We start from the raw sequence: 13,871 nt of genomic DNA on the forward strand, positions 1-13,871 counted from the left end.
CACAAATAAAAGCCCTATAGAGAGGCTTGGGCATGTGAAAACATCCAGAAACAAATCCAACTGAAGTACTCAAATTACATCATTGTTAAAGAAACACTGGACTTCTTAGATGCGAAAGAATCATGGTAAGAACTCTGGCAATGTAAAAAGTCAGAGTGTCTCCTCATCTCCAAATGAATCCACTAGCTCCCCAGCAGTGGTTCTCAACCAGTGTGAAATGACTGAAAGGACAGACATATTATTTAGAATCTGGATGGCAAGAAAGTTTGAGATTCAGAAGAAAATTGAAACCCAATTCAAGGAATTTATTTATACTATCCAAGAGATGAAATATGAAATATACATTTTAAAAATGAACTAAACTGAACTACTAGAGCTGAAAAATTCAGTATAAGAATTTCATAATACAATTAGAAATATTAACAGCAGAGTAGACCAAACTGGGAAAAGAACTTCAGAGCTTGAAGACTGGCTCTTCAGGCCAACTCAGTCAGACAAAACTAAAGAAAAATAATTGTTAAAAATGAACAAAACCTCTGAGAAATATGGGTTATGTAAAGACACCAAATTTATGATTCATTGGCATTCTTGAGAGAGAAGGAGACAGAATAAGTAACTGGGAAAATATATTTGAGCATATTTCCCTAATCACACCAGAGAGGTTGAGTTGCAAATTCAAGAAATACAGAAAACCTAGGCTGCATACTATATGAGATGACCATCCTTGAGGCACACAGTCATCAGATTCACCAAGGTCAATGCAAAAGAAAAAATCTTAAAGGCAGCTAGAGAGAAGAAGGGTCAAGTCATGTACAGAGGGAACCCCATTAAGCTAGCAGCACACCTTTCAGCAGAAACATTACAACCAGAGAGATTGGGAGCCTATTTTTAGCATTTTTAAAAACAAAAATTCCAACCAAGAACTTCATATGGCACCGAACTAAGCTTCTTAGGAGAAACAGATATAAAATCCTTCTCAGGCAAGCAAATGCTGAATGAATTCATTTCAACTAGACCAGCCTTACAAGAGGTTCTTAGGGAGTGCTGAACATGGAATTGAAAAGCAACACCTGCTATCCCAAAAACACACTTAAGCACATAGCCTGCAGGCACAGTAATCCACCTAGACAATCAAGTCTTCATAACAACTAGCTAACAACATGATGACAGGACCAAAATCTCACAGATCCATACTAATCCTGAATGTAAATGAGCTAAATGCCCCACTTAAAAGACACAGAGTGGCAAGCTAGATGAAAAGACAAGACCCAACCATCTGCTGTCTTCATGAGACCAATTTCACATGTAATAGTACCCACAGGTGCAAAGTAAAAGGATGGAGAAAGATCTACCATACAAATGGAAAATATACAAAGATCAGGAGTGGCTATTCTTATATTAGATAAAACAAACTTCAAACCAATAAAAATTTAAAAAGACAAAGAAGGGCAATACATAATAATAAAGAATACAATCTGACAACAAGACTTAACTATCCTAAATATATATACACCCAACATTGGAGCATCTAGATTCATGAAACAAGTTCTTCTTCACCTACAACAAAACTTAGACAACTATACAATAATAATGGGAGATGTCAACACCCCACTCACAATGTTAGACAGATACTCAAGGCAGAAAACTAATAAACTCCGGACTTAAACTTGACACCTGACCAACCAGATCTAATAGATATCTACAGAACTAGTCCACCCAACAACCACAAAATGCACATATTTTTCATCTGCACATAAAACATATTCTAAGATTGACCACATGTTTGTTCATGAAGCAAGTCTCAATAAATTTTAAAAAACTGAAATCATACCAAGAACATTCACCAACCTCAGTGCAATTAAAAAAATCAATATCAAGAAGGTCTCTCAAAACTACACAATTATATGGAAATTAAACAACTTGCTCCTGAATAACACCTTGGTGAATATCAAAATTTAGGCAGAAATCAAAAAATTCTTTGAAATTAATGAAGGCAGGGACACAACTTAGCAAAATCTCTGGGATGCAGCTAAGTTAGTGTAAAGAAGAAAGATCATAGCATTAAATGCCTTCATCAAGAAGTTAGAAAGATCTCAAATTAACAATCTACCTTTGTACCTAAAGGAACTAAAATAAAGGAATAAACATACCCCCACAGCTGGCAGAAAAAAATAAATAACTAATATTAAAGAAGAATTAAATGAAATTGAGATGCCAAAATCCATATAAAAGACCAATGAAACCAAGAGTTGGTTCTTAGAAAAAAATAAACAAGACTGATAGACCACTAGCTAGAATAACAGAAAAATAAAGAGAATATCCAAAAAAGAACAACCAAAAATGACAAAGATAACATTACAACTAATCCCACAGAAATAGAAATATCCTTAAAGATACTACGAATATCTCTACTCACATGAATTAGAAAATCTAGAGGAAATGGATAAATTCCAGGAAACACAATCTCCCAAAACTGAATCATTAAGAGATTGAAACTCTGAAAAGACCAATATCGAGCTCTGAAATTGAATCAGTAATTTAAAAAAAAAAAAAACCCTACCCACCAGATAAAGCACTGGAGCAGATGGATTCACAGCCGAATTGTACCAGACATACTAAAATGAACTGGTACCAATCCTACTGAAATTATTCCAAAAAATTGAGGAGAAAGGGCTTCTTCCTCACTCATTCTGTGAAGCAAGCATCAGCCTGATACCAAAATCTGGCAGAGACATGATGAAGAAAAAAAACTCGGGCCAATATCTCTGATGAACATAGATGCAGAAATTCTCAACAAAATACTAGCAAACCAAATCCAGCAGCATATCAAAAATTTAATATTGCCACAGTCAGGTCAGCTTTATTTCTAGGATGCAAGGCTGTTTCAACATATGCAAGTCAGTAAATGTCATTTACCACATAAACAGAATTAAAAGCAAAACCATATGATCATCTCAATAGATGCAGAAAAGCTTTCAATAAAATCCAACATACCTTCATGCAGTCTAGGCGTTAAAGGAACATATCTTAAAATAATAAGAGACATCTATGACAAACTCACAGCCAATGTCATACTGAACAAGCAAAAGCTGGAACCACTACTCTTGAGAACTGGAATCAGATGAGGATGCCCACCCTCACCACTCCTATAACACTGGAAGTCCTAGCCAGAGCAATCAGACAAGAGAAAGAAATAAAGCATCCAAATAGAAAAAGAAGTCAAACTATCTCTCTTTGCTGGTGATATGATTCTATACCTAGAAAATGCTAAAGATTCTGCCAAAAGGTCCCTAGAACTGATAAATGACTTCAGGAAAGTTTCAGGATACAAAATCAATATACAAAAATCAGTAGTGTCCCTATACATATATCAATAATGTTAAAGCTGAGAGTCCAATGAAGAATACAATCCCATGTACAATAGCCACAAATAAAATGAAATATCTAACAATACAGCTAGCCAAGGAGGTAAAAGATCTGTACAAGGAGAACTAAAAAACACTGATGAAATAAATCAAAGACAATACAAATAAATGAAAATACTTTTCATGCTCATGGATTAGAAGAATCAGTATCATTAAAATGGCCATGCTGCTTAAAGCAATTTACAGATTCAACACTACTCCTATCATATTACAAATGCTATTTTTAAATAAATACAAAAAACTGTTCTAAAATTCACGTGGAACCAAAAAAGAGCCCGAATAGCCAAAGCAATTCTAAGCAAAAAGAACAAAGCCAGAAGCATCAGACTACCTGACTTCAAACTATACTACAAAGCTACAGTAACCCAAACAGCGTGGTACTGGTACAAAAGCAGACACACAGACCAGTGGAACACAATAGAAAACTCAGAAATAAAGCCACACACCTACAATCATCTGATCTTTGGCAAGGCAAACAAAAGCAAGCATAAGTAAAGCACTCCCTATTCAGTAAATGGTGCTGGGATAAATGGCTAGCCATATGCAGAAGAATGAAACTGGACCCTTACCTTTTACCATGTACAAAAATTAACTCAAGGTAATTTGCCTAGGCTGAAATCCTAAGCAAATTAAGTAAGCAAGTTAATTCAAATGCAGGACATCAAACTATAAAAATTTTAGAAGTAAATCTTAGAAATACTGTTTATGATATCAGCCTTGGCAAAGAATTTTTGGCTAAGTCCCCAAAAGCAATTGCAATGAAAACAAAAGTTGACTAGTAGGACCTAATTAAACTAAAGAGCTTCTGAACAGCAGAAGAAACTATCAGCAGAGTAAACAGACAACCTACAGAACAGGAGAAAATATTCACAAAGTACGCATCCAACAAAGGTCTAATATCCGGAGTCTACAAGAAACTTAAATCAATAAGAAAGAAACAACCAACCCCCTTTAAAAACAGGCAAAGGACATGAGCAGATGTTTCTTCAAAGAAGCAATCAGGCAAGAGAAAGAAATAAGGCATCTAAATAGAAAAAGAAGTCAAATTATCTCTCTTTGCTGATGATATGATTCTATACCTAGAAAATGCTAAATATCCTGCCAAAATAGTCTCTTTATTAAAAGAAGACATACAAGTAGCCAACAAACATGAAAAAATGTTAATCATCACTAATCATCAGAGAAATGCAAATCAACACCACAGTGAGATATCATCTACACCAGTCAGAATGGCAATTAGTAAGAAGTTAAAAGATAACAGATGCTGGTGAAGCTGCATAGAAAAGGGAATGCTTATACACTGTTGGTGCGAATGTAAACAAATTCAGCCACTATGGAAAGAAGTTTGGAGATTTCTGAAAGAACTTAAAACAGAGCTATCACTTGACCACAGATTCCGTTACTGGGTATATACCCAAAGGAAAATAAATCATTCTACTAAAAAGATGCATACACTTGTATGTTTATCACAGGACTATTCAAAATAGTAAGATAAACAATCAAACTAGATGCCAATCAAGAGTGAATTGGATAAAGAAAATGTGGTACAAATACACCATGGAATACTATGTGGCCATAAAAAAGAATGAAGTCATGTCTTTTGTAGTAACATGGATACAACTGGAGGACATAATCCTAAACGAATTAACTCAGGAACAGACAACTAAATACCACATGTTCTCACTTATAAGTGGGAGCTAAACACTGAGCACACATGGACATATACACAAGAACAATAGACACTGTGGACTATTAGAGGGAGGAAGAAGGAAAGGGGACATACATGGTGGAAAAACTACCTATTGGGTACTGTGCTTACTGCCTGGGTGACGGGATCCATACCGTAAATGTCAGCATCCCACAGTATCCCCAGGTAGTAAACCTGCATGTGTACCCTCTAAAATAACAGTTGAATTTTTTTAAAAGGAAAAGAATTCCTTAGGTGCCCAGGTAAATCCAAGCATGGCTATACATTATTTTGGATTTGACTAGCCAGGAAATATGTGTTTGTTTCCCATTAGTTCAACTATCTGAGAAAAAATATTGTTCAGTGGACAGATATATACATAGTTTGCTTAACCTTCATGCACTCAAAATACTCTTAACAGTAAATCTGTATCAGTGTGCTGTGATACCAGAGGAAGTGTAATCCTAATAAATGTAGAACACCCAAATAAAAAAGAAGCACTCATGTTTCTTTCTTATTATTTTTCAAAGTTACCAAATTTTCAAAGGTTACTAAGACTTAAAAGGGATTTCAAATTATTGCACAAGAAAGTGTTTCATGAAGTCTCAGTTGTTTTCATTACATTTTTAAAAACATTTTTGGAGTAGTTTTTCACATAATTACTAAACTCCTTCTCAAAAAGTGGAAATAGAATGGTATAGAAAGTGAATCAGTAGGTAAATTTGCTCTTCTCCAAGAGTATATGATTCCCAATGGTCTCATACCAGATTTGCAGAAACCCTGGGAAGTATTTTATTCCTCATGTTCATCTTACCACATGACTGTTTTGATTTTTGGAAAATGCAACTATGAAAATATGCAGTTCTAAAATAATTAATTGCATTGTGGGACCATATATGCATTTTGAAAGGGTTATTTTAATGAGAGCAATTATCATAAGGTTGTTTCTCTAATGAATATAAAATGTGTATACAATGATAAAATTGACTATGCCATCGACTTTGCAGAAAAGAAAAAAACATGTTTTAATTATGGCATAAACATTCAGTACCTGTAATTAAAAACAAACAGCTTGAGTATGTGTTACATAATGTATAGCCAGATGGCAAGAAATGGCAGTGTATGACTTAGGTGACCTCTCTGTGGTCTTTGTTATATAGTATCTATAGAGTTTGATGCAAAGCACAGTGAATATCATGAAATTTTCTGTTAGCCCAAAGTCTTTTTTGTACTAGGGATAAAGGGCTCAATGGACCCCTTTTCCTCTTTCTATCAGTCCCATGTCCTCACACGGATCTGGGAGAAGAAAAGGGAGGGCTTCGAATTTACTATACACCAGTTCATCTGCCAAATACTCTGCCACTTACGCTAGTCAACAAGATAAAAACTTGCTTATTTTAATGCTGCAAACTGACTGTTTTATATTCTTTTCTATTTTTCAGACTATTTTCTGTGAGTCCTGATCAAGTGATACAAATGAGCTGCAATGGTGACATAAACTCTTGACTGAGATTGGAAAAGTAGCTGGAACACCATCTTTTCTTTTAACTTTTTATGGTGCTTCTATTGGCATAGTTGGGGAAAGTACCTACAACATGAGTTTTATCATGAAGCTTCACAGACACTTTCAAAGAACAGTCATTCTGCTTGCCACTTTTTGTATGGTGAGCATTATCATTTCTGCTTACTACCTGTACAGTGGCTACAAACAGGAAAATGAACTCTCTGAGACGGCTTCAGAAGTTGACTGTGGCGACCTCCAACACCTACCATATCGGCTAATGGAAGTGAAAGCAATGAAGCTTTTTGATGCCTCAAGGACAGACCCCACAGTCCTAGTATTTGTAGAGAGCCAGTACTCATCTCTTGGTCAAGACATCATTATGATTCTAGAATCAAGTAGATTCCAGTATCACATTGAAATTGCCCCTGGAAAGGGAGACCTCCCAGCGCTTATAGACAAAATGAAAGGCAAATACATTCTCATTATTTATGAGAATATTTTAAAGTATATAAATATGGACTCCTGGAATCGAAGCCTTCTAGATAAATACTGTGTAGAATACGGTGTGGGTGTCATTGGATTCCACAAAACTAGTGAGAAGAATGTACAGAGCTTTCAGTTAAAAGGTTTCCCTTTTTCCATATATGGAAATCTTGCAGTAAAAGATTGTTGTATTAATCCTCATTCTCCATTGCTTCGTGTGACCAAATCTTCCAAGCTTGAAAAAGGTTCTTTACCTGGAACTGACTGGACAGTTTTTCAGATTAATCATTCAGCCTATCAACCAGTAATATTTGCCAAAGTAAAGACCCCAGAAAACCTTTCTCCTTCCATCTCTAAAGGTGCTTTTTATGCCACTATCATACATGACCTGGGGCTTCATGATGGAATTCAAAGGGTTCTGTTTGGCAACAACTTGAACTTTTGGCTGCACAAGCTCATCTTCATAGATGCCATCTCCTTCTTATCAGGGAAGAGGCTGACATTGTCCTTGGACAGGTACATTCTTGTGGATATTGATGATATATTTGTGGGAAAAGAGGGAACAAGAATGAACACCAATGATGTAAAGGTAAGGCTCTATTTTCTCAAGTTTCAAAGTTCAGTTCATCTCCCAGCAGGGATACAACCATCCCAGTTTGTACTACAACTGGGTTACCCAGGACATGGGATTTATTGGGAAAGTCTGGGCAATCTAGGATTATCACTCACCCTAAATCAACTAAGAAGATTATATATTTCTATCTGAATCAAGAAAAATAAAGATTTTACTAAAAGATTGAGTGTGGCAGGATCCTGAAATGGTTTTCTACATGTATTTACAACTAGAGTAGAAGTCATTTTGTTTAATTACTTTCCAGAAACTATCTACCTCTAAAAAAACTATTACTAATCTCAGACTTAGCTCATTTAAATATGAAATTAAAGTGAATTTGTCTTAATGATAATAAATATTTCCACAAATTTCAAGAATTATAGATCTCATGGTAGCAAGTTCAGATACTTTTGGAAGTCAAATATGCAGTGCATTTTCTCTTATATTTTTCTGAAACTGAAAATCAGTACTACTAAATATGAAGATCAATGACTGTACAAGCATATTTATTCACATATAAACATGAGGATTTAACTTGATTTCAGTGAACACTTCTGACACATATATGAAGCCAATCATGCTGAATTTAAATTGTATTACATTTCTTATTGTGTAAAACTGCTGCCCTTAAACAAAAAAACAATTATTTGAAATAGTTTGTCATTATTATGAGTTGATTGTGTTATATAAACAGCTGATTGTTCACTATTAAAAAATTTTAAAATTAAAGTTATCTACATTTGTCTTAGTTTCCCATTCGAAATGTCATAGGATTCTATCTCTGTTATACTACATATTGATTTCTCATAAAAGTGAGAGTTTTGATACATAGTTTTTATTCTACAGCTTTGACCTTTTGGTAGAATATCTAGAACCAAATCAGATAGCAAAAAATACATCTTGAAAACTTTGTTCTTTTCTCTAGTCACTAAGCATCTGGCAAATAATAGTAATGTTCATCACACTAGTTAAGTGGGCTAAGAAATACCAGAAGGACCATTAAATGTTACTGTAAGAGAGTGTGAAGACTGAAAAGATAAATAACTTCCATATTCTTGGCACTATTTTAGTCTCTTCCTTTTAGCTAAACAGAAATTAATTAATAAAGAAGCTGTATTTAAGTTTCCATTAAGTCTTTGTACTTACTTTTGAAAATATAGCTAAATTAAAACCAAGCTGGTAATTTAAGCATTTATTAGGTGTTTGAAGGTTACAAGCAATACATGATTCTTCCATTTTTTTCCATTTCAAATGATTTTGGTGAGAAGTGTTTTCAATATGAATATATTTCTGAAGTGAAATTGTTTGAAACTGTCAAATATATATTGTTATGGAATTTTAAAATATGGTAAATAAATCCCTGAGTTTTGTATGTAGCCCCCCATTTCCCCTAATATTATACAAAATACAAAATGCCGTTTGTGCTCCAGAAGTTAAGCCAGTTTTCAGGGGTATGAAAAATTAGAGGCTTATTGAATACATTAAAGAAAAATTTGGCAAGTCCACTTTATGAACTGCTCATATTTAGATAGAAATATATTTTCTAAACTACCTAAATGCTTTTTTAAAAAATATGTTTCGAATAATCTGGGTTTTTAAATTACTTCTAAATTGCATCTGTGATTGTGTCTCAAAACACTAATTTACTGCAGTCAGTTGCCCTGAGAGTATAAACAGTCATTCATGTATTCATTCTGTAACTAGTTATTAAGTGTGTACTACATGTGAAGCACTTTTTGGAACTTACAGATAGAATCTTGAACTGTAGTCCATTCCATAGAAGAGGGGCAGGGGAGAGTAGAGTCATAGGAAAGCACATTGTGCTGAGCATCTATCCGTTCAGTTCTTCATATGGCTATATCCCATTCCAGGCATAGAGGCAAGCTTTAGGGATACAAAGATAAAGTGGGGGCGATAAATAGGTAAATAGCTTGCAACATGGTAAGCATAATAGCAAACATATCCACAGAGTTTCATATAAATTATGTTGTGGGAAACACTACAGTGTGTACTGTGTACCTGTAACTATTAAGTATGTAGGACAGAGTTCGAAGGCAAGACTAGATTGATGTGATGATTTGGAAAGATGTAGCAGTAATTCAGACAAAGACAGCAATTTCTTGAAATCAGGAAATTGGAGTAAGAATGGAGAAGGAAGGACCAAATTAAGATCTATTTAGGAAGTAAAATTGAACAACTTAGTAATTGGCTGAATGGAGATGAAAGAGAATATAATCATGACATTAGAATTCGTCATGAAAGAGAATATAAGGATGACATTAGGATTTTTAGTGTAGGTGGATAATTGTTGATGATGTCAACAATAATAAGTAAGAGGATCATAGTGAAGATCAATAAAGGTCATAATAAAAATTTCAGTTTTATTAAAGTGCATGTGGGACGCAGAGGCATTTCACAGGTAGTTGCCTCACAGGAAAAGGGTAGGAAATATAGATTTCAAATTCATCATCCTATAGGGAATCATTCACCGCATGAAAGTGTGTGAGCTCAGCCAGGGAAAAAATTTATAGAGTGATAAGAGAAGATGATCGAATGTAGAATATTGAGGAAAATCATCATTTAGAAGACAAGTAGAGGGAAATATCCCTTGAATAAGAGTTTAAAAGAACAGTCAGAGACAGGAAGCTGAGATGCTATAGCTTCAGAAAAAGTGCGATCAGCAGTATAAAACCCAATCACAGGGTCCACTGGGGTAAGGACTGGAGAGTCTCCTTTGGGAAAAGACAAAGATCACTGGGGACTCTTGCATAATCTATGTGAATGGAATGATAGAGACCGAAGCCCATTTGCAGTGAGTTGGAGTCAGGAGTTAACTAAGGGGGTCAAGATGTGAAGAAAGAGAGTGTAGAGCACTCAGTGGAGAAATTTTTGTATGAAGGAAAAAAGAGAAATTATACAGTAGCTAGAGGGTAGACTGGTTCTAGGAAGACCAACTGTCCTGGTTTGTCCAGGACTGAGAGTACTTGTTGCTAAAACGTAGAGTCCAAGAGTTATATAGGGTGACCTAACTAAATCAGATAAAGGAAGAAACAATCAAAAATCATGAGGTCTAAAAAAAATCATAAATTTTGTGATTAAGAGTATATAATTAGTATAAATGTTTAAATCAATTATTTTATTTAATTATTACCACTTATGAGCAAATATTATATTTTCCCTATTTGAAGTATTGGGAAAATTTAAAAGAATGTGAGAAAATCAAAAGTTACATAAACTGTTATGTACAAAATTGGAAGGAGAGTGCAAGACATAAATTTTAACTAGCAAACTAATCACTGCATGGATGTTATTTTTTTTTCTTATGTGGAACAGAAAATGTGCTCCTTATTTAATGGGAAGATTTGAATAGCAATGCAATATCAGCTTTACCCACCTAGATGTTGAATAATATGAGTATATTTTAAAGAGCCTCAAAGCCACAGAAGAAACTGCAACATGGCACAAAGTGTTTCATTCTTTGTGCCACAAAAAGACAAAAAAAAAGAAACAGACCTAAGTTGGGGTCTTCATTTGTCTAGGAATATGCAAGCTACAAGCCATAGCCTGTAAAGAACCAAAGAAGAAAATTGTTTAGATAATTCAAATATTCCTTTAAAAAGGCAGGACAAATTTCAGTGAAATTGAAGTCAGGAAAAGGTGTGTGTGTGTGTGTATGTGTGTGTGTGTGCACGTATGCATGCAAACGTGTTCCATTGGACTATTGGATGAGTTTTAGTGATGTTCAAAATTTCAAGTTTCTTGTGATCTACAACCTACCCTCAAACTTCCCGACTAAGGGTTTTGGGAGAGAGAAAGTGATGTTTCTACAATTAAAAAAAGCTTCTACCATTAAAGCATTTTAGTTTACATGAAAGCACTTCATGACCCAGTGAACACTAACAACCCATATGATCTTTTAGGCGCATTAACTCACTCCTGTTGTAAGATCCATTATACCTTTAGACCTACCATTTCATATAACATTTATCTCCCAAGACATCTGAGAAGTCGAATGAGAAGATTCTGGAAAAGGTGGTCTTTCAGGGTTTTACTGAACTCCTTGCAATTGAATACCCTCAACGCATGAAAGAGGTTACATATCACTCCCTCCTGCATCTCTCCCTTCCTCTCTCTCTTCTATTTCCGTAATAGATACACATTCCTTTCGAACTTTGAGAAAATTCCTAACATTCTTCAGAAAATGAAGAACCCACCCAGTCACATCTGAGCTTACTGAAGAGGTAACTGTGGCTCCTCCTGGAGCACCTTGTACTTCTTTCTGGAGGTACTCAACAGCCACTTTCCTTTTTTAACTACCCCAGACCTTTCTCACTATTTTCTTACATTTCAATATACCATAACTTGTCTATTTGTGGATTAGCCCTTTAAAAATCTACATTTTTTAAGTGGCCCCAGAAGAAAGGGAAGTTCTTAAATTTTTAATACAATGTCATGAGTGGCTATATCATTATTTTCCTCTGTAATGGAAGATCCAAGAGTACCTAGAGAAAAGAAAGTGCTGAAAATAGAATTGGGAAGCCAGAAAACTGAAAAATAAGAGGTATCAAGCTCAGAAGACAAACTCGGCTGACTTTTCAGCCTTGCTTGGGGCTGACTGTGGGAAGCTCTAATTGGAATGTAAAAGTGCGCTTTGTGCTGCTTGACTTCACCACTAATATTCACCACCCCAGCTAAGGGGAAGCCAGAGGCTTCATAAAATCACTAAAAAATAACAACATACCAAATATTGGGAGGAGGAGGAAAATACAACTGAAATGAATTATTCTGTCATAAGTACACATAAAAGGGTAGCAAAAATTTCTCCAGACAGTTCACTATTCATGTGCTCTGTATGAACGTCAAGATCTGTACACTGTACATAGTATTAATGTTTTGTCATTTTTCTCCTAAACTCATTTCTTGAGTTCCTTTCCATTATATCTGATGTTTCTTATCTCTTATTTACTGATATTCATTTAATTGTATTATGCCATAGAAGCATGTATCTGCTTGATACCAATACTTCAAATTTGCTAGATTTACATTATAACTGGATACAGTATGCTTCATGTACTTGACAGGAACATATATTCTCTAATCAAGGTATATCAACACAACCTTGTTAACTACATTTTTCAAATCTGTCCTCTTACTGTATTCTTTTTGGGGGGTGAGGGAATGGAATGGTATCCCTGATGCTATTAAAAGAGTTATGTTTAATTTTCCAACTCTGATGGTTGACTGTAAATATTTCCTTGTTCTGAAAATTATTACCTTGTATATTTTGAAGCTATGTTAAGTGCACATATTTTGAAATTGTATTTTAATATAATGTTTTTTCATTCTATGTTATCTTTTAACTTTATTAATGTTGTTTTGCCTTTGTTTTGCTTAATGCTAATATAGCTATACCAGCTTTCTTTTGATTACTATTTGAGAAATATATCTTACCCCTTTTTTATATATTTTTAATCTCTCTCCTGCCTTTGCACTGTAAATTAGCTTTGAAAACAGCTCCTAGGTGAACTTTGCTTTTTGTCTACTCTGTCAATTTGTCTTTTAATTAACAAGATCAATCTACATATAGTTAATTGGATTATCCATGTATATGGATTTATTTCAGCTACTTTATTTTGTGCTTTATATTTGCCCCACTTGTTATATTTCTTTTCTTCTTTCTCTCTCTTCCTTTTTACCTTCATTTGAATTGTCAGTTTTTTTCTTTTTTCTATCCATTTCTGGTTTAAATGAATGTATTTTATCTCTTTTTTTTTTTAGTAGTTTCTCCAAAAATTTAAACATATGCACTAAACAAATGCCAATATCTTCATACCTCAGTCAAAAGGTACAAAGTTCTTTATCTCCAATAATGCTCTCTCTCCTTTGGCAGTTGGGTTATTCTTGTACTAGACGTTAATGTTGTTGTTTAACCCCAGATATTAGGCACTGTTGTTTTTACTACCATCAAAATTTTATTAGATTTGCCAGATTTCTACTGTTATCTTTGCCAACCGTTCACCTTTTCTCATCTGATGTGATTCTCAGCTTCTAAACCTTACCCCTTTTTGTAAAGAGCAGACAGAGTCATGCCATTGACACATAATTTTGATCATGACCCCCTCTCCTCAAAACCCTCCAGCAACTTCCAGTGTCTTTATC

General features: G+C 34.6%; 1 protein-coding gene across 1 annotated transcript in view; it reads left to right on the plus strand.

Annotated features, from left to right (window-relative positions):
- Positions 1 to 13,871, plus strand: part of NDST3 (N-deacetylase and N-sulfotransferase 3) — a 218,025-nt gene that overhangs the window by 13,427 nt on the left and 190,727 nt on the right. Inside the window, exon 2 of the mRNA XM_024246070.2 lies at positions 6,555 to 7,688. Within this exon, the coding sequence (XP_024101838.2) occupies positions 6,708 to 7,688 (981 nt within the window). The 5' untranslated portion in view covers positions 6,555 to 6,707. The remainder of the gene's footprint in view (positions 1 to 6,554; positions 7,689 to 13,871) is intronic.

This window comes from Pongo abelii, chromosome 3 (genome assembly GCF_028885655.2).
Source record: "Pongo abelii isolate AG06213 chromosome 3, NHGRI_mPonAbe1-v2.0_pri, whole genome shotgun sequence".
Lineage (NCBI taxonomy): Eukaryota > Metazoa > Chordata > Mammalia > Primates > Hominidae > Pongo > Pongo abelii.